This window comes from Zalophus californianus, chromosome 9, assembly GCF_009762305.2.
Source record: "Zalophus californianus isolate mZalCal1 chromosome 9, mZalCal1.pri.v2, whole genome shotgun sequence".
Classification (NCBI taxonomy): Eukaryota; Metazoa; Chordata; class Mammalia; order Carnivora; family Otariidae; genus Zalophus; species Zalophus californianus.
Genome location: NC_045603.1, coordinates 60395799 through 60418410, shown reverse-complemented (window position 1 = coordinate 60418410; position 22612 = coordinate 60395799). Strand labels below are relative to the sequence as shown.

Below are 22612 nucleotides of genomic sequence, written 5' to 3'. Positions count from 1 at the left end.
GTTCCTGCCCTTGATTTTTCTGACACCTTGACTCAGGAGTCCTTGTTTTTATATGCGTCTGGAGACATATTCCCAATTCCCATGGGTCAGAATTGTGTATCTATTACAGGTTCTGTGAAGTCTGGCAGCACAATAAGCTCCAGCTGCAACACTTTCCTCAAGCTCTTCTTGCCAGGCCACCAGCAACCTCCAGGCTGCCAATCCAGTGGTTTCCGGGAGTCGTTTCCTTGACCTCTCTGCTATCTCTGACTGATCCTTCCCAGTCTTCTCCGAGACTTCGAGTTGTCCAAATTTCCCTTTCATGTGGATGGTCATGTGGGTTCTGCCCTTGGCCCTCTTACCCTCTCACTCTACATGCAGGGACACCTGGGTGATCTTTCTTCACTCTCATCACCTTTACTTTCAAGGATCTTAAGTCTCTGTCTTCAGTTCCAAACTCTCTTGCTGGGCCCATCTTACATTTGTCTGAGCTCCAGACTTACATTTATCTATCCAACTGCCTACTGGATCTCTCTCTCCTTTGGAAGATCCCAAACACATTGGAAATTCAACAAGTCAAAATTGCACCAGTCATATTTTCCCTCCATATATTTCTCCGTTTATACAATTTATTTGGTGAATGGCATTGCTGGTTATCTGGTCATTGAAATGAGAAACTGGGGATCAACCTGACTCCTTCTGTTCACTTCCCATTATCTAATTATCACCAAGTCCCATTAATTCTGCGTCTTCAAGAATTCTGCCTTTTTTCTTGACACTGCTTCAGTTTAGTGCTCACCATTTTTTAAAAAAGATTTTATTTATTTATTTGAGAGAGAGAGAGTGAGAGATAGCACGAGAGGGAAGAGGGTCAGAGGGAGAAGCAGACTCCCTGCTAAGCAGGGAGCCCGATGCGGGACTTGATCCCAGGACTCCAGGATCATGACCTGAGCCAGAGGCAGTCGCTTAACCAACTGAGCCACCCAGGTGCCCCAGTGCTCACCATTTTTGCCTGGGTTATTACGATGGGTTCCTAACTGGTTTCTGTGGACTTTTCATGATCTGTCAATAGAGTGTAAGCTTCATATGGGCAGGCATTCTTATGTTTTGTTCGTGCTGTTTCCCAGTGTCTAGAACAGCACCTGCCACATAGTAGGCACTCAATGAATATTTGTTTTTTGTTTTTTTTTTGTTTTTTAAAGATTATTTATTTATTTGAGAGAGAGAGAATGAGAGATAGAGAGCACGAGAGGGAAGAGGGTCAGAGGAAGAAGCAGACTCCCTGCTGAGCAGGGAGCCCGATGCGGGACTCGATCCCGGGACTCCAGGATCATGACCTGAGCCGAAGGCAGTCGCTTAACCAACTGAGCCACCCAGGTGCCCCTCAATGAATATTTGTTGAGTGAACATTTGAGTATAGATCTCCCAGTCTAGGGGCGCCTGGGTGGCTCAGTCGTTAAGCATCTGCCTTCGGCTCAGGTCATGATCCCAGGGTCCTGGGATCGAGCCCCACATTGGGCTCCCTGTTCTGCGGGAAGCCTGTTTCTCCCTCTCCCACTCCCCCTGCTTGTGTTCCCTCTCTTGCTGTTTCTCTCTCTGTCAAATAAATAAATAAAATCTTAAAAAAAAAAAAGATCTCCCAGTCCATCCTTCCAGCCTCATTTCATAGTCTACGACCTTCACTCAGCAGCCCTACCTGAGTATTTAAGCTTCTGAGCCAGTTATGTCTTTGCACATTCTGTTCCTTCTGTCTCTTTAAGATTGAGCTTCTACGTCGTCACCCATGGTAAGCTTTGTCTCCCCCAGTTTTGGTTGATTATCCTTCCTCTGTGGGCCCAGAGCCTATCTCTAAAGTAGTGCTTATCTTGCTTTCCTGTTTTTGTTGCTTTATGTTGACCAGAAGCTGTTCGAGGGCAGTTTTTGACTGTTTTTGACCGTTCCATCTCTACTCCCTGCACCTGACCCATAATGAGCACTCCATGAGGTTCTCTGAATTAATGCATGACGTATCTCTGTCCCAAATGACATCACATTTTACTCTTTTAGGCTACACAGGGCACTTCAACAGTATTGGTAATGTTTTTCTAAAGCTGGTTAGTGAGTCCAATGACGTTCACTTTATTATTCTTCATCCCTTCTATGTGGACACATATATCCTTTTGTATATACGAAATATTTTAGTAAAATAATTAAAAAATTTATTTTTGGAAGGACTGGCCCTATGTGCTGGTCTCCGTACTGGACTTCAGGAACCTGAGATGTACAAACACAGAACCTACCCTCAAGCTGCTTAGAGTCGAGAGAAGGAAGACTTGTAAGCATGCTGTGGTGTATTTTTGCGAAGGGTTGTATGTAGCACCTCAGGGGGTAAAACTGAGAAAAGTCGAGTAGGAATTCATGGAGGAGGTGTCCTGTGAGTTGTGAGGAAACCGTGTGCTCAGAGGCCTGCAAAAATGGTGGAGTGGTTGTGTGACACCGGAGTCCAGGGTTCCTTAAGGTAGGATGGGAAATGGAGAGGCAGGTTGGAGTGGGATGGTGGAGACCCTGACTGACACACTAAGTGATTTGCACTTCAGTTCCTTTAGGTCCCAGGCAGCCACTGAGGTTCTGTAAGCGGGAAATGATGTTTGGATTCGTTCTCTTCCATCAATGACTGACACCACGGTTCCTATCTGCTGCGACTTGTCTGACTTTTCCTTTCACACTTGTGCCTGGAGCCCATTCAGATCCAACAGTTTCTGCATGGATGCTGGCAGGCAGGGCGGAAGAAACAATCCATTCCGGAAGGGAAACAAGTAGAAAGGCCAAGTTGCCAAATACCACACAGAGAGTAGATGAGAATGACCCCTGTAATGTTCTGGAGGTGGGGAAGAACACCTATGCTGCATCCCTCCGAAGTGCTCTTAGCCCAGCAGCCTGTGTCAATGGCCTTGTGCAGCTACCCATGTGGCTCCTGGGGGTGGGGGGCGGTGTGTGTGGCATGGCAGGGGCTGTGGGGTGGGGGCAGGGGCTCTGGGTCCCCGTTTCTGTCTCTCCCTTCCTCCCCTTTTGCACTAGGTGGGGCACCCTTCTGGAAGCCAGGATGTCTGGGTTCCAGATTCTTTCCTCCCCAACCTCCCCCAGACATAAATCACAAGTGATTTCATTAAATGCACCTCCTGCTGGGGATGTTGGCTCATAATTCCTCTCTGATTAACCCCCACTACCCCGGCAAGTTTATAGGCCAAGCAAGGGGAGGGGTAAGGGGGAGGGAAAAAGCAGGGATGGGGGAATCCTAGGCGGGTGATGGATGCCTCTGTCAGCCCAGCTCGTATTTATTAATAGTCTTAATACGGGAAGCAATAAAGGAAGAGAGGGATTCTATTAATTAAATCATTGTTATAATTAACTTTCATTAAAGGAGGATCAATAAAGAGGAGTTGAGATGGAGAGAGGAGAGATCCATTATCTCTAATTTCCTTGGAAGGGATTCAGGGAATGAGATGGGGTTGCTAGGAGACAGCGACGGGAGGGAAGAAGGAAGGATGGAAGATGTCATCCAGGTGGGGCTGGAAGGGGGGTGTATTGGGGGGATTTCAGGTGGGTGCAGAGAGAGATTGGTGCAGGTTGCCCGCCCAGAGGCCCTGAAGGGAAAGGAGGGTGGCTGCTAAGGGAGATATTGGGATGGGGAACAAGGGGGCTGTAGGCACGGCTTGTGCTGGGCATTGCCGAGCGCCTTGGTGAGCACGCAGGTCCTTAATAAATGCTTTACGATGCCGTGTGTGTCTAGCCTGTGAAGCTGGTTAGAGTGGATGAATGTGTTTTTGTGACCGTGGAGTCAGAGGGTGCATACGTGTACGTGATATGGCAACAGAGGGAGAGAAGGAGGCAGGGATGGAAGGAATATCAAATAGGCTTTAGAGGTATGCGGTTTAGGGCATTTTTTTACTAAGTGGCTTCTCAATGGTGTGAACTCCTGACGGAGTAATGCCTGTCTCTGGCCCATGGTACAGTGATGGCTGCTATGGGGGGGGTGAAGGCCTGAGCAGTGGAAACTTCCCCTGCCTTCTGAGACATGCATCTGGGCCCAGAACTCTGGTTCCCACCCCAGGACTGAAATCCTGAGCAGGGCCCACAATGACCCATCAATCTGCTGCCCACCGCTCCCCACAACGGCAGTCTTCTCCAAGCCAGACCCCCACCCCCCCAACCTGAGACAAAGCTCCCTCCCTCCTCCTCTGCCCACCAGGAGGCACAATGTGGAAATGCTACGCAGGTACTGGCCCCAACAAGGCAGGGAGGAGTCCCCTCCCTCCCTCTCCCCTCCACTATGGTTTAGGAGCCAGGTATCCGGACCTTCATTGCTCTAGTCACACCTCATGATAAGAACACATTTTATTAGAATTGTTATACATATCATATAAATATATTTGTCCAAACTACAGATTGAGGGAGGGATAAAGAGGGAAAGCTCTTATTGCTGTGGGGGAACCTGGAGAGGGAGGAAGGGGTGAGAAATGGGGACACCTGGGACCATCTGTTCCCCTCATCCCTCACAGAAGGCACAAATGCATTCTTTCTTTCCATGTGAGGACACTGGGGGAGGGAGGGCAGGGAAGGGCAGGAGATAGAGAACAGAAAACCTCAAAAATACAAAAGAAAGCTCCAAACTTCATACCTAATGGTGTGGAAAAGGCTGGGGCAGGGTGCAGAAGGCAATGGGGTGGGGTTGGAGGATGGAAGGAACCACTGAAGCTCAGAACTGAAAGAGACCTGAAGAGGCCATGGTGTCCACGCTGCTGCCTCGATGCAGGCCCCTGAGAAAACTCAGGTAAACCAACACAGACCCCGAATAAGAGACGGTGGGGTGCCCCAGGAATTGGCTTTGGGGCAGCAGAAAGTACGTGTGAGTCTGAGTGCATGTGTGTGTGTGTGTGTGTGTGCGTGCATGTGTGTGCGCGGGCGTGTGCGTGGGGGTGGCTGGTGTCAGTGACAGAAGCAACCAGGGTGAGGAGGGGGTGATCCTATTCCCCCTGGGGAAGGTCTCCTCCATCCTGGTTCCTCCAAAACCGCTTTCAGGGGGGTAAAGTCAGCCACTGTTTCTAAGAAGGGGCCCTGCCTGGACAAAAGAGCCAGGCGGGAGAGGATGAAGGTGAGAGCTTGGGATGAACACAGTTCAGGGAGTGGTTCTCAGGGAACAGAACATCATGGAGCCCAGGGTGGCAGAGAAGGCATGAGACCCAAGTGTATGTGTGTGCATGAGTGTGTGTCTGTGTGTAAGTGTATCTGGGCATGTCCTGGGGCGGGGGGGGGGAGGGTGAGATCACTCAAAGGTAAAGGGGTCCTGGGTGCTGAAAAAGAAGTGTCCATCCATATGGTCCTCCAGGGCATCCTTATCACTCTCGGCTGGGAAGCGCTCCTTACAAATGGGGCACTCTTTCCACGGGGGGGTGGCAGGGCCCCCAGTGCTGGCCTCTGACAAGGGACCCACTGCAAAGCCACTGAAGGAGACAGAAGGAAAGGAGAGGGTCAGTGCGCTCCGATGCCCTCTTGCCTTGTGGACCTCAGGGAGAGGGACCCACGCACCCAGGCTCCCAGGTGCCCCTGTTCCTCATGCAGCTCCTTGGTGGCTCTCTCTCCGCACCTCACCCATAGCATCTTTCTCCCCACACTACTGGAGCTTGGTTTCCTGGCTCTCCATGTCCTCTCTTCTTTAGTGCCTGCTGTAGTGCACAGCCCCTCCCCCAACCCCCTGCTCTCCTCCCTCCATCTCCGTCTGCTGCCTAATGAGGCTGAAAATGAGTCTGACATCGTCCTTCATCTTCCTGCTACAGCTGAGAAGGATGACAGCATCACCCCTCCCTGCCCTGAGCCCATCTCACATGGAGGCAAAGCCAGGGGCTAGATGATAAAATCTCTCTTCCCCCTGCCTTCCCCTCTTGACCTGCGAAAGGAAAGGGAAGGCCGAAGGGGCAATCTGATACCGGAACCCCCGCCCCTGCAGCTGCATCGCCCAGAGGGTTTCCTGGCAGAGTCTGGGAAGAGGGACATCTCAGAGCTGGCCAGATGGACGCTGGATCCCAGTCTTCTCTCTGATCCCATCCCTGGGGGCATCGGTCACCTCCCTTCCTCCCCAGATGGAGCTTAGGTACCTACCTGGTGGTTGGGGAAGGGAAAGGGGCAGGAGAGAGGGGATGCAGGGCAATTTGGGCTCCACGGAAGATGGTGCTAGAACAACACAGAAGCCAGTTAAAGGCAGGGTCTCTGAGTGCACAGTGCACTGATAAGACGGGGGCAGGAATTACCTGAAGGCACCTGGGATTCGGAGTGGTGGGTGATTTTCTGTGTCAACCATACCTATGTCTCCTTTTCTTGGCCAGGGACAAGAAGAGGGAGCTTGGGCGAAGGGCATGGGGACCATTCACCCAGATGCCCTTTCCACTGGCATCCTCCCACCCCCCTCCTCGTCTCCCCCTTCTGCGCTCACCTGGCCATGTCATAGAAGGCACTGCCCAGCTCAGGAAGCAGCAGATTGGCCTCCTCACCCCCACTCTGAACAGCTGCCATGAGCACTGACTTCTCATCTTCGGCCTCCTGGGCACCGAAGAGATAGGTAGGGTTGGGTTTTGGGGTAGTGAGTGTCCCAAGACAGGGGAGCAGCCCACTGGAGCAGGTAAGGGAAGAGCAGTCTAGGCCCAGACGGTAGACAGTGGGCTGCAGTAGGAGTGAGGCAAGACAGGAGTTTTGATGGGGGCTGGTGGGTGAGAAGAGAAGTGTGGGGTGCAGGGGGTGGCAGCAGTGAGGCTATTGGGTTGGGGTGGATTTGAGGGTGTTGTCTGTTGGATGGCCTGGAAGAGAGGCTGGGCCTGCCTCCTCTCCCCCAAGGGAAAAAGAGAGCCCTGTTGGGCTAAGACTTCCTGCTCCAGAGGCTGGGCCACATGGGTACGGCCCTAGCCACCCCTTCCTCCCCGCACTGCTCACCGAGTCAGAGCTGCTGTCCTCAGCGTGCCCTGAGAGATGGGGGGCAATGGGAGCCGGCTGGCTGATGACAACCAGGGGAGAAGCCTCTCGTGGCCCAGCAGGAGAGGAGCCTGAGTCTCCCCGCTCACACAGGCCATAGGGAGGGCGCCTCATGTCTTCCGGGGACTCATCCTCTGAGTCTGTCAGAGCCGCTGGGCAGCCTGTTGGTGAGGGAGAGGGTAGAGAAGGATGTGTCGTTAGAGGCCTGGCTGGGCTGTCTCCTTTGGATGAGGGATATGGTTAAACTGGACAGGGGGCCAGAGTCCAGCAAGGGAAAAGGCAAGACACAGAAGGTGGAGGCAGCTCCCAGAGGGGTCGCATGCAGCGCTCCCCAACAGGGAAATGGGGGGGGCGGGGAAGTAGTGTCACAAGATTGGTGGTTACAGACTCAGCCCTGCAGCCGCCTCCTCGTCCTCTGTGGCAGCGCCCTCACTCCACTTCTCGTCTGCCACCTTCTCCAAGCGGGCCTCCAGCTTTCTCATGTACTCCAGCAGTTCCTGGCGTTGGGAACAGAGAGGCAGGAGAGGCTGGAAAGATGCCCACCCCGCTGCCCTGCAGAGTCCTCCCTGGCACCCAGGATGAACTCCGAGCTCCTCAGGATCAGGTGCCTTCCCTAACGTGGGGGGCAGCTCAAAGTAGAGCCTCACTCTTCCCCCCCAGGAGCCCTCCTTCACCCCCTACATCCCCCGCCCCTGCAGTACTCTCCTGTCAAGTCGGCCAATGAGAGGAGCCATGGTCCCATTTTTAGCCTCTGGGCCCTCTTAAAGATAACAGTTTCTAAGCCAAGAGATGGCAAGAAGATACGAAGTTCCCAGCCCTCACGTCCTCAATTCTGGCATCCAGGGAGCCTGAGTCATGGGTTCTCACCTGCTTCTCCTCCTGCAACTGTTCCTTTTCCTTCTGGAGCACACGCAGGGCTGACCGCAGCTCTGTCAGTTCCCGCTTGCTCTCTGACAGCTGCACCTGAGGGAATGTGGAGCCTAGAATGTACCTCCAAGAACCCAGGCTCTGCGACCTGGACCCACCACCCTAGAACCATGTCTCTCTGTGCCTTTGTCCTTCTCTTGCCCCGACACACACAGGGGAAGCCCCAACACTCTTCTTCCATGAGTCCCTTGTCTTGATCACAGGAGATAGTCGCCTGAGTCCCAGGCTCTGCTTCTTGAGTGTGGGCCTGGGTGACTGCCTCTGGGCTGGGGTGCAGAGGCCCTGGTTGTAGCAGGGGCACTCCATAATTGTCCTAAGTCATCCCTGAGAGGCCCAGGATATGTGTCTGGAGAACAGAAGGGGACATTGTTCGTTTCAAACTGATGAGCTGTGGGACGAGTGCTAGTAAGAGGCCACTCAACATGGAAGTGAGCACCCAGCACTTCTGAGCCCACACCCAAGACGGCAAGAAGGGGCACTGCTGCTTCAGGAGGCCACGGGACCGGACTCACGGGTGGCTGCACGCCTCACCAGGCTCGTATCCTTTTCCCGGGCCAGTTCAGTCTTGAACACTTGGTTCTGGGTCTTCTCCTCCTGAACTGCCTTTTCCAGTCGAAGTATCTCTGCACTCAGCTTCAGGATCTTGTCTTTCTCGGCCTGCGACATGGCCAAAAAGGAACATGGGAGGGGAAAGTGAAGGAAAAGGGATGCCACTGGCAACAGCTCCATCCCTCACGGTGTCCTGTCCTTTAGTTAAATGAGTATTTGGGGAGCAATTTCCCCTTCTTGGCTTCCTCGTTCCCTATACTTCTCACTGAAGGAAGGGACATGCCAGCAAGGTGCCTCGCTGATCAGGAATGGGCATTACTGATGGGGCCCGGTGCCTAGGGCAGTAAATGTTTCTGAATCAAGATGGTAACCAAGGAAGGTGCCACAAAGATCAGGACTGGGACACTCTGCTTAGAGACGACGGGTCATCTCTGGACAGTGAACTGTACCTCCCTCGGGGCCCCTCCCCATCCCTGAGTCCTCTAAGGTCCTCATCCCTTTTGGTCCTCTAAGGGGATGTGGCCACATGGGAGGTGGGGGCAGTGGCCGTGAGCTGGCCAGGTCCCCCCATCCCTCTACCTCCACACTCTGCAGCAGCCCTGCCCGCTCCTTGCTCCACTGGCTTTTTTCCTCCTTCAAGTGCAGGCTGAGCTCAGCCAGCCTGCCATTGACTCCAGCCACTTCCAGGCGGCTGCGGTGGAGCTCTGCCATGGTGCGGTCCCTGGCTCCCGCTGCGCTGGCAAGCTCCTCCCCGAGAAGGGCGGCTTTCTGCTGGCTTGAGGCTGCAAGCTCCTGGGCTCCTCGAAGCTGCTCCCTCAGGGGCTCCAGCTCAGCCTCAGAAGACAGGAGGAGATGGAGTTAGGGCTCCCAGTGAGTCACTCGTGAACCAGGCTCCCTGCTACCCACCACTGCATCAGGACTCAAGATTTGCACTGCTCGATCTTTAGCCCTGTCTTTTCCCCACTTTACTATAGTGAGCCCTTGGAACTTTCTCTACTTCCTGTTGCCTAGGGGCTTCACTCACCACACGCTGCTGGGCCTGGCCTAGGGTGTCCTTCATCTGGGCCACCTTGTCCTTGAGTCGCTGGGCCTGAGCACCCTGTTCCTCCTGCCGGCCCTTCGCTTCCTGCAGCTCCAAATTTAAGCGATGGTTTTCTTGTTGTGCCATTTGGAGCTCAGCCTGATGGGAGGTGGTGAATACGTAAGGAAAGGGGTATATGTAGTATCTGGGGTGGCTGGGGGGTGAACCACTGTGATGAGAGAGGTCATGGTTCTGCTTCCCAGATTTAACACAAACCCAAGCATTCAGCTCTTGTCAGCCCTTCTTGGGGTCTCAGCTCAAAGCCACTCAGTCCTGAACATCCGGTCTCCGGCTCCCAACATGAGGTACCAGCATCACAGCCTGGGCAGGGTCTTACACGGATCTAGGTATCCCGTTACCATTTCTGCTTCTCTGCTCTTCTTTTTATTTATTTTTAAGTGATTTTTTTCATTTATTTCAGAGAGACAGAGAGAGAGCGCGCGTGCGCACGCACACATACAAGCACAAGTGGATAGGGAGAAGCAGACTCCCCACTGAGCAGAGAGCCCAATGCAGTGCTCGATCCCAGGACCCAAGGACCACGACCTGATCCAAAGGCAGACTCTCAACTGACTGAGCCACCCAGGCGCCCATCTGCTCTTCCTTTTAGATCAAAACTCAGTCTGGATGTCCCATAGGGCTCTCAAACTCAGCATATTCTACCTCCCACTCCACTCCTTTCCACTCTTATTTCCACCCATGGTACTAACTACTTCCCAAGTCACTCAGGCTGGATCCGTTGGTGCCATGCCTGCTTGGTTCTGTTCTTTCCTTAGTGACCCACAGAAAAGCCTTTGGTGTCTCCATCCTCCATCTTGTTCACAGCCATTTTCTCTCTTCCACTATCGTTGCAACCACGTTAGCTCAGGCCCTGGTCATTTCTTACTTGGATTATTGAATAATCCCATAACTAGTTCATTTCCCACAAGGAGATCACATGAATCTTCTTTAAGTACCATTTCTTAAGTACATCTCACCCCCCTGAAAATCACTGACGCCTCTCACTGCTTACAGAATAAAGACTAAACTCCAGGTCCTCTCCAATCTGACCTAGGCCTTACCTCAAACTCTTCACCCACACATTCAATTGCCCTGAGTGTTCTGGGGCTCTCAGCCTTTGCTCGCATCTTTCTCTGTTTCCAGAACGGCCTCCCTCTCATCTCTGTCTACTCAAATTCTTCCTACTCCTCACTGCTAAGCAAATGGTTTTCAAATCATCTTCCACAGAAGCCTAGGGTTTGGAGGAAGCCATTTAGAGGTTCTGCAAATATGTGATTTAAGCTTCTTCTAAATTATATAAAGAATATGAAAAAAAAAAAAACCCACACAGAATCACAAGTTAACACAACAGTCTCAATCCACCGACATATGCTTCTAGGTTAATTCATTTTTGTGCAAACCTCAGAATAAAGTATCTATTGGATCTTCTATTGAACTGAAAAGCAAACTGAGATGGCCAGGTGGATAGTTTAACAATGGCTGTCACTCTTACCTACTTGTGTGTGAGACTCAAAGTGTTCTCAGTACTGTACAACCAAAACATGATACAGAACTATATTAGCTGCTGAGGCTGACAGAACAGTTATCTATAACCTCTGATTTCAAGGTTTGACATCCATCAGGATTACCTGATTACTTTCGTTACCTTATAAGTCAACACTGAATATTTGAAGTTATAAAAATTTATAGTAATAAAATATTGCTTTTATCTATTCAGTGAGGTTCCACATAGGATGTAAAACTTTACTGGGGGGTGGGGAGGAAAGCTAAAAAAGTTGGAAAATACTAGGCTAGTTTATTCCACCCTTTTGCTTTTTTTTTTAAACTAAGCTCTATGCTCAAAGTGGGGCTTGGACTCACGACCCTGAGATCAAGAGTCATATGCTCTGCCGACTGAGCCAGCCAGGCACTCCTATGCCCTGCTTTTTATTTTTTAAAGATTTTATTTGAGAGAGAGGGAGAGAGAACATGAGCGGGGTGAGGGCAGAGGGAGAAGTAGACTCCCCGCTGAGCAGGGAGCCCGACATGGGGCTTGATCCAGGACTCTGGGATCATTACCTGAGTGGAAGGCCAGCCCCTAAGTAACTGAGCCACCCAAGTGCCCGCCTTTTTAAAGGCCCTTTCTTTTTTTTCAAGATTTCATTTATTTATTTGACAGAGAGAGACACAGCAAGAGCGGGAACACAAGCAGGGGGAGTGGGAGAGGGAGAAGCAGGCCTCCTGCTGAGCAGGGAACCCGACTCGGGGCTCGATCCCAGAACCCTGGGATCATGACCTGAGCCGAAGGCAGATGTTTAACAACTGAGCCACCCAGGTGCCCCTAAAAGCCCTTTCTAATGACCCTAACAACATGTGCTCTCACCCACCTCTGTGAAGCATCAATTTATTTATTTATTTATTCATTCATTCATTTATTTATTTAATTTATTAAGTAGGCTCCTCGCTGGGACTTGAACTCACAACCCTGAGATTAAGACCTGAGCTGAGATCAATAGTCAGATGCTTAACCGACTGAGCCACCCAGGCGCCCCACCAGAACACTTTATTCTTCTTCCCTGGTGATGCTTACTATTATTCCACTTTGACTAATCCTGATTCGGGTATACATTTTATGCTTCCTACGAGAGTGCATACAATGTTCTCTTTACGTTTGTATCCCCTTTGGTGGCTAGCACTCAGAACTTAATTAATAAACACTGGATGAACAATTCAGAAAGCGAACCGACTCTGAGCCCTTACCTCACTTTGCTCCTTATCTGCTTGCGCTTCTTTCAGTTGCCCGAGGAGCTTCTCTTGTTCCCGAGTCAGGGCCTTCACTGTGTCTCTCACCCTGTGCGTGGGGAGATGGAACGTCAGATGACCGCCCAGTCACCAGAGAAGAAATGAGGGGCTCAGACTTCTGTCTTGAGCTCTTCTACTGGTGCTCCTCTATGCCCAGACCTCCATTTGTCTTTGGGATGTTCAAATCCCCAGACCAAACGTGATCCTGTTGTAAGCCCTGAGTACCCAAGATTCCTGGTTCTAGAGCACAATCTAGAAATAAAGTTTTTCTTTTCTCTTTATGTATCATTTTAAGGAATATTCTGCTGGTGGCTTTCTAGTTGTTTTTGTTCCATCAAGAGACCAGAACTGAGTCTCTTTTTAGACAAGGGACAGCTGTGATTGATTATAAACTTTGGATCTAGATCAGAAGTTGGCAGACTTTTCTGTAAAGGGCCTGACAGTAAAGACTTTAGGCTCTGCAGGCCATGAGAATTCTGTGGCAACTACTCAACTCTGCCATTGTAGTGTGAAAGCAGCCCCAGACAACATGTACATGACTAGCAGGGCTGTCCCAATAAACCTTTTTATTTATGAACGCTGAAATCTGAATTTCGTATCTTCCTTTTCATATCTTCTATTTTTTTTTAAAGATTTTATTTATTTACTTGTCAGAGAGAGAGAGAGAGAGAGAGCATGCACACAAGCAGGGGGAGTAGCAGGCAGAGGGAGAAGCAGGTTCTCTGCTGAGTAAGAAGCCCGATGCGGGGCTCGATCCTAGGACCCCGGGATCATGACCTGAGCCGAAGGCAGACACTTAACCTACTGAGCCACCCAGGAGTCCCTCTTCTTCTGCTTTTAACCATTAATTAATTGTCAAAACCATTCTTACCTCACAGGCTGTACAAAAACAGGTGGCAAGGCTACATTTAGCACACGGGCCATAGTTTACTGACCCTGGTCTAAACAGTCCCTAATCTTTTCCAGATGCTCAGTCTGATCTCTGCTTTTTTTTTTCTTTTTTTTTTAAACCATTTTATTAATTTATTTGAGAGAGTGACAGTGAGTTAGAGAACACAAGCAGGGGGAGCAGCAGAGGAAGAGGGAGAAGCAGGCTCCCCAGTGAGCAGGAAGCATGATGTGGGGCTCGATCCCAGGACCCCGGGATCATGACCTGAGCCGAAGGCAGACACATAACCGAATGAGCCAACCAGGCACCCCTGATCGCTGCTTTTCTATTCTATGATTTAAAACCTAGACATTTGGTATCTCCCTAGGGCAAGACCAACATATTCTGCACTGAAGAAGACTTAGGGAGTAACTCATGTTTTACTCTGGGCCTTGGATAATATGTCTCTTTCCTTTAAGAAGTTTAAAAAAATATATATAAGATCTACCAGTGCTGAATGAAAGAGACTTAATTGTGTGATGTGATGAAAGAAACAACTAATGTGTTTCTCCTGGTGAAAATCTGAAGGACAGGCATGGGAAGTGGTCAATATTTGTGCTATTTGGTAGAAATAATAGTTGTCTGGTAGAAGAAAGAAATTCGTTCTGTGCAGTTCCAGAGGTCTAAACCAGGACCAAGGGAGGAAAGTTATAGGAGGGAGTTATAGGAAGGACAGTTTGGTTCAATCCAAGAGATACAAAACTGACAGTTGTCCGATATTGAAAGAGGCTGCCTTCTGAAGTAGTGACCCTCTCAAATGCCCTATATTCTTCCCAGTGCTAAAATTCTATGACTTATGCCTTTTTTCAGAGGAGAGATTCCATAACATTCTGGATCACCAGTTCAAACATTTCCTAACAGTGAGAATGGAGTCTAGTCTTTTTTTCTTTTTTTAAATTTATTTTTATTTTCTATTATTTTTTTAATATAGTTTTTTCTTTTTTTTAAGATTTTTATTTATTTATTTATTGCGAGAAAGAGTGCTCGCGTATGTGCATGCTCCCCCAAGCAGGGGCCGGTGGGGTGGAGGGTGGTGGTGGGGGAGGGAGAATCTCAAGCAGACTCCGGGCTGAGTGTGGCTCCTGACATGGGGTTTGATCTCACAACCCTGAGATTATGACCTGAGCTGAAACCAAGAGTTGGATGCTTGACTGACGGAGCCACCCAGGTGCCCCCCCCTTCTTTTTTTAAGAAGGTTTTTAAGTAATCTCTACGCCCAACGAGAGGCTCAAACTCACAACCCTGAGATCAAGAGTCACCCACTCTACTGACTGAGCCAGCCACGTGCCCCTCTAATCTTCTTTGCTGTGGTAAAGAATAGATAGAAAGATGGATTTCATTCTGAAATCCATCCTCTCTTATCTAGTGTTGACTGTTCTATCCATTCTCTTCTTCCAAATCCTCCACTCCCCGCTCCTGCGTAGCCTTTGCTGTACCGTAAGTAGTAACTGTGATGACTTCTGAAGGTGAGGAATACAGAACAGGCTCAGGAAAGGTGGAAGAGAGCTAGGCAGGAAAAGATTTCCCCAGTAAGTGGGATAACCACATGAGACAGCAGGTTCCCCTGCCTGAAACGAGAGGCTGGAGTTTGGGGTGACAGGAAATGAAAGGAAGTAACGGGGGCAGAGGAGGTCCTCTCACCTATCCAGCTCCACCTCCTTTGTCAGCACCTTCTCACTGATGGTCTGGATGTCATCTTCCAGCTCCAGGATGCGTGCCACATGGTCTCCCTGTTGCTGGCTCAGGATGTCCCTCTCTTCTATGAGCTCCCCGTGTGACTGGGAAAGCCCCTGGAATTAAGGTTATCCCAGAATAATGAAGTTGAGACTCGTCTCTCAAAGAACAGAACAAGGGCTTAGGAGGAGCATACCAGAATCTGACTGTTATCAACCCCCCATCACCCTGTCACCTTCCTTGAGAAAGAAACTGCAAGAGAACATTCTCTTGCTGGTGAATATGGCCACCTTCACCCTACCTCAGCACTCCTGTGTGCAAAGAACTGAGTCTTATATACTTTATGTTTGCAATGTGTCTCCTGTCATCTCAAGCTTAATCCCACTTGTTACTCCCTAAAGCTATTTTTTTGATGCCAGAACCATCTTAAAAGCCCGCTAATGTCTCTCCTTTTCCATCTTCACTGGGTTAGATTTTGGACTCTGGGTGAGCAGCCAGGCCCCGTCCCCCACCTGGCCCAACTCCCACCTTGTACTGCTCCATCAGCTCTGCGTGCTCCTGCCTGGCAGTCTCCAGAGCCGTCTCGAGATCCTGTACTTGACTCCTCAGCTCTGTCACCTGTCCCTCCAGCTGCAGCTTCAGCTGCATCAGGTCATTCCTCTCTTGCTGGCTCTCGTCCAGCTGGTTCTACAGGGGGCAGGATGAAAAGGGGGTTGTGCTTGTGAAAGCCCCGTCCCCATCACTCTGCAGATGCATTCGGGGCTGGGAAGTTGCATCAGTACAAGCTATAAAGAGGTGAGTAAGGGGAGGCTTGGGGTGTTACTGCATCCTGCCCACCACTAGTCAGACACACCAGCTCCCGACCCCCTTGGAAGAAGTCTCTCTCAATCCATGCAGACAGAAGGGATGGCTCCCTGAATTTTACCTTATCTATTCTGGAACCAGACGGATGTAGGTTTACAATTTCTACCAGCTATGTCACTTTGAATAAGTTACTTAACTTCTCTGAGTCTTTGTCCTCATTTGTAAAGTGATCTCTTAGTGTAGATTGTTGAAAGGTAATTGCAATAAGAATAACGAATGTAAAAACAGAACATGGAAGACATCCAGATGGCCAAAACACACATGAAAAGATGCTCAACATCACTCAACATCAGGGACTGCAAATCAAAACCATGATACCACCTCACAGCTGTCAGAATGGCTAAAATCAAAAACACAAGAAACAACAAGTGTTGACAAGGATGTGGACAAAAACGAACTGTTGCACTGCTGGTGGGAGTATAACCTGGTGCAGCCACTCTGGAAAATGGAGGTTTCTCAAAAGTTAAAAATAGAACTACTCTATGATGCAGTAATTGCACTCCTAGGTATTTACCCAAAAAGTATGAAAACACTAATTCAAAGGGATACGTGCACCCCTAAGTTTATAGCAGCATTATTTACAATAGCTAAACTATGAAAGCAGCCCAAATGTCCATCGACTGAGGAATGGATAATGAAGATGTGTGTGTGTGTGTGTGTGTGTGTGTGTGTGTACACATACACAATACTCTCGGCCTTAAGAAAGACCGAGGTCTTGCCACTTGCAATGACATGGATGGAGCTAGAGAGTATAATGCCAAGTGAAAAAGGTCAGTCAGAGAAAGACAAATACCATATGATGCCACTCATATGTGGAATTTAAGAAACAAAACAAACGAACCTAGGGAAAAAAATAAGAGAGAAAGAAACCAAGAAACAGACTCTTCATAGTTAACTATAGAGAATAAACTGCTGGTTACCAGAGGGGAGGTGCGTGGGGGTGGGAGAAATAGGTGATGGGGATTAAGAGCACACTTGTCATACTGAGCACTGAGTAATGTATGGAACTGCTGAATCACTGTACTGTACACTCTTGTACACCTGAAACTAACATAACACTGTATGTTAACTACCCTGGAATTAGAATTAAAAAAAACAGAACATGGGGTAGGAGCTCACACATATCTGACTTATGCAAGATACAAACATCTTCCTATTCTTGTGTTGATTCCGTGTGTTTAGAGGGTTCTAGAAGGCAAGAATTTACTTCAGTCACAGACAAGCTACTCATTCTCACCTCCTGAGCCTTCCTCAAGTCTGTCCTCTTGTCTAGGGAGTGTCCTTCCTCCCCACCTGTCCCTGTCCCTTCTCTTCCTTCAGGAAGAGAACCAACATCTACCCTCACTCTTGCCAACATCTACCCTCACTCTCTAATTCTTCTCAGTTTGGTCTATTGGTCCAATGGGAAAAGAATATAAGCCACATATATAGTTTTTAAGTTTTCCAGTAGATACTTCATGTATCTTTTTTTTTTTTTTAAGATTTTATTTCTTTATTTGACAGAGACACAGCGAGAGAGGGAACACAAGCAGGGGGAGTGGGAGAGGGAGAAGCAGGCTTCCCGCTGAGCAGGGAGCCTGATGCGGGGCTCGATCCCAGGACCCTGGGATCATGACCTGAGCCGAAGGCAGACGCCCAACGACTGAGCCACCCAGGCGCCCCTCCAGTAGATATTTCAAAAAAGTAACAAGAAACAGGTGAAATTCACTTTAATGATATTTTGTCTAACCCAGTCTATCCAAAATATTGTCATTTCAACATGCAATCAATATACAGAAAATTATTAAGCTCTTTTACTTTTTTAAATACTAAGTCTCTAAAATCCTTTATGTACTTTACATCTCAATTTGGACTAGTCATATTTCAAGTGCTCACGAGCCTCCGATACTGTCTGGGGCCCTAACTATCTGCTGTCATTCCTCACCTGTCCTGGACGTGGGTCTCATCCTCCTCTTCCTCTGAACCTTCCTTCCTTGGAGTGGCCTCCCTCCACCCTTTAGATCTTCCTCTAGGGCCTAGGACAGGATGTAGCACTTGGGAGGAATGCTCGAAAAGTACTCATGTAATCTTGAGTGACAGTGGCCTGTGGGTGGCTTGCTTTCCTGCCCTACATGTTTGTTTCTACATTAGAATGACACTTTCTTAATGACAAGATTGTGTAACTCCCAGTGAGGTCTTCGGTTGAGGCCACAGCCCAGGGGAGGGTAAAGCAAGGGTTCCCTTGCCATGCTGCCCACCCACTCCCCTGCCCAGAAGCAGCTCTGTTGCTCTGTTCTCACCTGCAGCACGGTGGCCTTGGGGACAACCAGCAGGATGTCAGAGCCACCATCAGTCTCCTCCAGGGTCACCAGTTCATCCATGGGCCTTGGCTCTCGGAACTGGAAAGGGGGGCTCTGCCCACACACCCGGCCCTGGCGGTTCACATATCGGAACTGGTAGAGCTGGGCTCCAGGTTTGGGCAGGTAGCTGGCTGTGGGAAGAAGAATGGACCCAGGACCCGAATATGATCCCAGGCCCTCAAGTGCTTGACAGGTCTCCCTTCCCCTGGATGTGTCTTATCACCTACTGCCCTTGGCTCCGGCCTCTTGTTCCCTGTTCCATCTACTGTTTTCTTTCCACCTCCCACAAGCTATTTCCATTCCCTGGGGTACTCTTGTCCCTCCTTTCTGCCTAGGCCTGTCCTTCCTCTCTTTCCCAAACCTACCTTCCATAATAATAATGATAATAATAATAATAATAATAATAATAATGCTAGTTACCACTTACTGAGTGCCCACCCTGTGCCAAGCATGATGCTAACCCTCTACCTGTATCACTTTAAACCTTCATATTGTACCTATAAGCCATGCATCCCCTTTTACTGTTAAGATAATAGACACAGAGAGATTAAGTAATTTGTCCAAGGTCAAACAGCCTGTAAGTATTAGAGTTGAGATTTGAACCCAGGTCTTCGGAATCTCACGACCACCTTCTCAATCTATGACACCACCTTTCCCTCTTCCCCACCCCTCGTTCCCTAAGAGGACTTCCTTTTTTTTTTTTTTGTTTTGGTAGAAGGCAGGATTTGTGGCCCTCTACAGTTCCTTCCATCTCTAAGTCCCTGATTCTATAATAATCCCATGATTCTATGTCCTTTGAGCCCTGTTGGATATAGTTCTTATTTTATTTATTTGCACTATTTTTCTTTGTCGTCTGTGCCTTTTGTTTCTGAGCCCACTGTCCTCCTCTAAACCTCTATCCCCCGGCTCCGCCGTCTTGGACCTTCCATCCTCCCTTGTACCTTGGAACTGGACGCTGGCGTGGACAGGGGAGCCATCAGCCGCACTTTCAGGCACTGAAGACCATACAAACGTGTGGTAATCCCGAACACAGGCAGCCTCCACCTGTGAAGGCCCATGGTGGGAGCGGGGAGGGGTGGGTATGGTGATGCAACTATAAGCTATGGATGGCAGAAAGGGTTGAGGGACTGAACGGGGGACAGGAAGCTGTTACAGGGGCAAGGATGATGAGAGACAGGGAATGAGGAGGGATACTTTGTGGCAGGAAAGAGCAAGGTTAACACGGTGAGAAGATGAGCTCTGCTTATACCGATGGGCCTCTGTTATCTGTGACATCTTTTCCCTTCTTTTCTATCAACATGAGGTTGAGAATCCAAGGACTAAGTCATTCCCCTTATTCCAACCAACCCATGGCCCATAAGTCTGAGCCAAAAGGGGGTTCAGGGATACCTTGAAGATGCCAATCCAGTCGCTGGCACTGGGCATGGTGCCTGGGGGAAGGGTATAGTGACATTCCACCTTGGTGTTGGGGATGTAGGTCCGGGCTACATTCAGAAAGTTGACTCCACATCGGGAAGGTGCCCGGCTTAGTGATGATTCCTCCATTCTGCCCTCACGATATCTGCCCTCCTATGAAATAAAGGGTTAATATGCTAAAAATCTCTCCAATCCATCTCTTCTTCCCTCCAACTCCATTCCCACCCACTCACAGCTCCTGTCACTACACCTGGAGGTGAAGGCATATCTCGTTTCCAGCCCCTGCGGGTTATAGGACCCTTTGGAGGTACCATTTTTAGTCTCCAGAACATAGGTCTGGCCTTCTGAGTCAGTCCCCATCCTGTCTCACACTGTACCTTTTCTGAGTCATAGACTCTTCCTAGAGTTAACATCTCTCTCATTTCTGCTCCCTTTTCACAGCCTCATTGACCAAGTCTCAGTATCCCAGGCTCTACCCTGAGTCCCTCTTTTTCCACCTCTTAACATCCTGAGCATTCCAGATTCTTCAGCCTCCACCTCCTCATCCCATCCCCCATATCTTTTGGCTCAAAATCCAACTGAGGTGTGGGGCACCCTCCTTCTGAGCAGGTCTCCTTGCCCACTCCAGCTGTACCCAGGATGACTTATGACACCTGAAAACAGCAACTAATCTCTGAAAGCAATGACTGAGCCTTCAGAGCTGGAAAGGGCGGGGGGACCAACAGCTCAATCCTCGGGCCCCTGAGGTCTCAGTTTTCTCCTCTCTCAGAGTTGTCCACCCCCATGAATTTTAAAAAAAGCTTCTGCTCTCATTCAAGAGACAAAGGGAAAGGGAGGATAGAGGGAAAGACAGGTTTTGTCTCTCCACTTCATTACTCCAGGAAGTCAAGAATTCTGGAGGCGGCTGCTTCAAGGGTGGAGTGAAACACTCAGCAGGAACGTGGTGGTGTGGGGAGATGGAATGTGGGAGCCTGGAGCCAGGAAAGCCCCACCCCTGAGTAGGGGATAGACTGGAAGGTGGGAAGTAAGGGGCCCTGAGAAGGGGAAATATATATATGATGTTGAGAGAAGGGAGAGATAATTCAAACAGAACCTAACATTCTTTTCTTCAGATCTTGCCAGGAGCAGAACTAGAATTCTACTGGTTTGACTACGTTAGTTAACCCAGTTCTAGTATTTTCCTTTCCATTTTCTCTCTGCCCCCTTCGGCCTTGATTCCAAGTGCCTGGATGGGGAGCTGGAGGCAGGCTGTAATATGGGACTGAGAGGAAGAGGTGTTCCAAGTTAGGTGGGCACTATGGGGATAGGGTGAGGAACAACAACAATAATCAACAGAACTCCTCAGCCTAAGGCTGTGAGATGGCTCTCGTCATCACTCCACTCGAGCCCACTAATCTTCATCCTATGTCAACTGCAGAGGACAGCGTCCAATCAGCCATCACTAGTCATGTGCACACCCCTAAACATCACAAACCCACGCCAGGCTGAAGTCTGGGGCTAGGAACTTTAAAAAAAAACAACAACAGAAATTCAGTAGAGAAGGAAAAGTGAGCTAGCTCTCCAAAAGGAAGCATATCCTCCCTCCAAAATAAGGACTGGATTCAGGACAAGAGGTTTCTTTGGGGTTTCATCTCTGAACAATCCCTAGTTAAAACCAGTGCATGTTTTCTCCAAATACAATTCTTCTGGGTTTCTAAGTAGGGATGAGTTGTCTCCAAAGATCTAAGCCTGGGGAACCCCAAATATGCCCCACAAAGAAAATCCGTAACAGCTGGAAACATTCACCAAACCTGAAACAAAGCTCTGGGCACTTCAAGTGTATGAGTGTAGCTAGATTCAAGTGTTCGAGGGGGGAGGGGAAGAGTCCCATTCCCCCAACTCTGTAGGGCTCTAGAGTTCCTTAACATTCTACCACTTGGAAGGTTCCCCCCCGCCCCCCAACGATTTAGCGTAGTAAAGGCCTTTGGATTGGGGCGGGAGGGTAAGGACAAAGGGAAGGTTTGTGAGGGTCAAGTCTTGCCTGGGAGAGAATGAGTAAATATTTCAGCTTCTCCCAACTACTTTAACCGTAACAAGCTTTTAGAGAAGGACTAAGGGGAAGGTGAGAACAGTGAGGGGGCACCCTCCTGATCCAGGCCCCCTTGAGACCCAGAACTCTTAAAAACAGTAGGGGTTGCTTCTCCAGTACGGAAAGTATTAAAACCCAAGCGCTCCTGCATCTCCCTTCTACAGTTCCCTTAGATTATCCTTTCACAGACTGGAAAGTGGGGTGACCCCCGCATCAGATCGCCCCCAAATTAGGCCAAGTTTCTTACCCCACACACGGATCAGCTGTTCCCTCACCTTCCACCAACAACAAAAACAGCACTCCGACTCCTGGAGGGGAGGGAGAAGAGTGGACGTGAGGGCTTCTGGGGTTTGTGGTTTCTCCGCCCTCTTTGGTCGGCGAGCTGGCTTGGATCTGGGACTACCCATCCCAGGAAGCTGTGCGTGAGGAGGGCGGAGCAGAGGGCGGCCGTGGCGGCGGCCTCCTCGCGGCATCTTGGGAGGCGTAGTTCTCACTTCTGTGACTGTAAACGAGGGTGTGGCCACCAAAGGACTTCACGGCCCATGATTCCTTAGGAGGGGGCCGGCTGTATTAGTGGTGACTGCTGGTTTGTAACGTGCGTGGTGGGTGGGACGGTAGGGAGGAGTTAGGGCCCTAACGCCTCCTGCGTAATGCCTTACGGGGTTGCTGAGCGTGTTGAGTTGCCTCTTCTCGTTTGCTTTTCACAACAGGCTGTGGGGTAGCTAGTGTTGTTATCCACACTTTACAGATGAAGACGCTAAAGCCCAGAATGTTTAAGGAACCGGGCTAAAAGTATCAAAGCTATGCGATGGTAGATCTCCAGTGCTGCACGACTCCCAAGGGCAGTGCTCTTGCCACTACATCACAGCTACCAACTATTTAGGGACGGGAAACTACAGGCTGTGGTAGCAGTTTCTTCTTTGCTTCCACCTCAGGAGCAGGCGCTGTAAAACCTGTTGTGCACCCCTATTTTTTCCCCCCAACTCGAAGGTTTCAGTGCCAGGGGC

At 49.6% G+C, this 22612-nt stretch overlaps 1 protein-coding gene across 2 annotated transcripts; it reads right to left on the bottom strand.

Annotated features, from left to right (window-relative positions):
- Positions 1-4341: 4341 nt before the first annotated feature.
- On the bottom strand, positions 4342-21984 carry CALCOCO1 (calcium binding and coiled-coil domain 1). 2 transcript variants are annotated; one of them, XM_027593220.1, is made up of 15 exons: positions 21853-21984; positions 19511-19690; positions 19063-19165; positions 18062-18252; positions 15447-15605; positions 14886-15034; positions 12275-12365; positions 9479-9634; positions 9034-9288; positions 8437-8562; positions 7846-7941; positions 7367-7475; positions 6940-7139; positions 6446-6552; positions 4342-5459 (listed from the first exon to the last, which is right to left on the bottom strand). In XM_027593220.1, exons 2-15 carry the CDS (start codon positions 19664-19666, stop codon positions 5282-5284), a joined length of 2076 nt encoding a protein of 691 aa, XP_027449021.1. In that variant the 5' UTR covers positions 19667-19690; positions 21853-21984; the 3' UTR covers positions 4342-5281. The 2 variants fall into 2 exon arrangements, with proteins under 2 accessions (XP_027449021.1, XP_027449022.1); XM_027593221.1 differs by lacking the exon at positions 9034-9288.
- Positions 21985-22612: the final 628 nt, after the last annotated feature.

Bases quoted from the DNA above. Each gene is read 5' to 3' on its own strand.
- CALCOCO1 (XM_027593220.1), bottom strand. From the start codon at position 19,666: ATGGAGGAATCATCACTAAGCCGGGCACCTTCCCGATGTGGAGTCAAC. The intron at 8,563-9,033 runs GTAGAGGGATGG...GCCATGTCGCAG, and splicing joins GGCTGCTGCAGAGTGTGGAG to GCCGAGAAAGACAAGATCCT. The intron at 6,553-6,939 runs GTGAGCAGTGCG...TTCGGTGCCCAG, and splicing joins AGGACAGCAGCTCTGACTCG to GAGGCCGAAGATGAGAAGTC.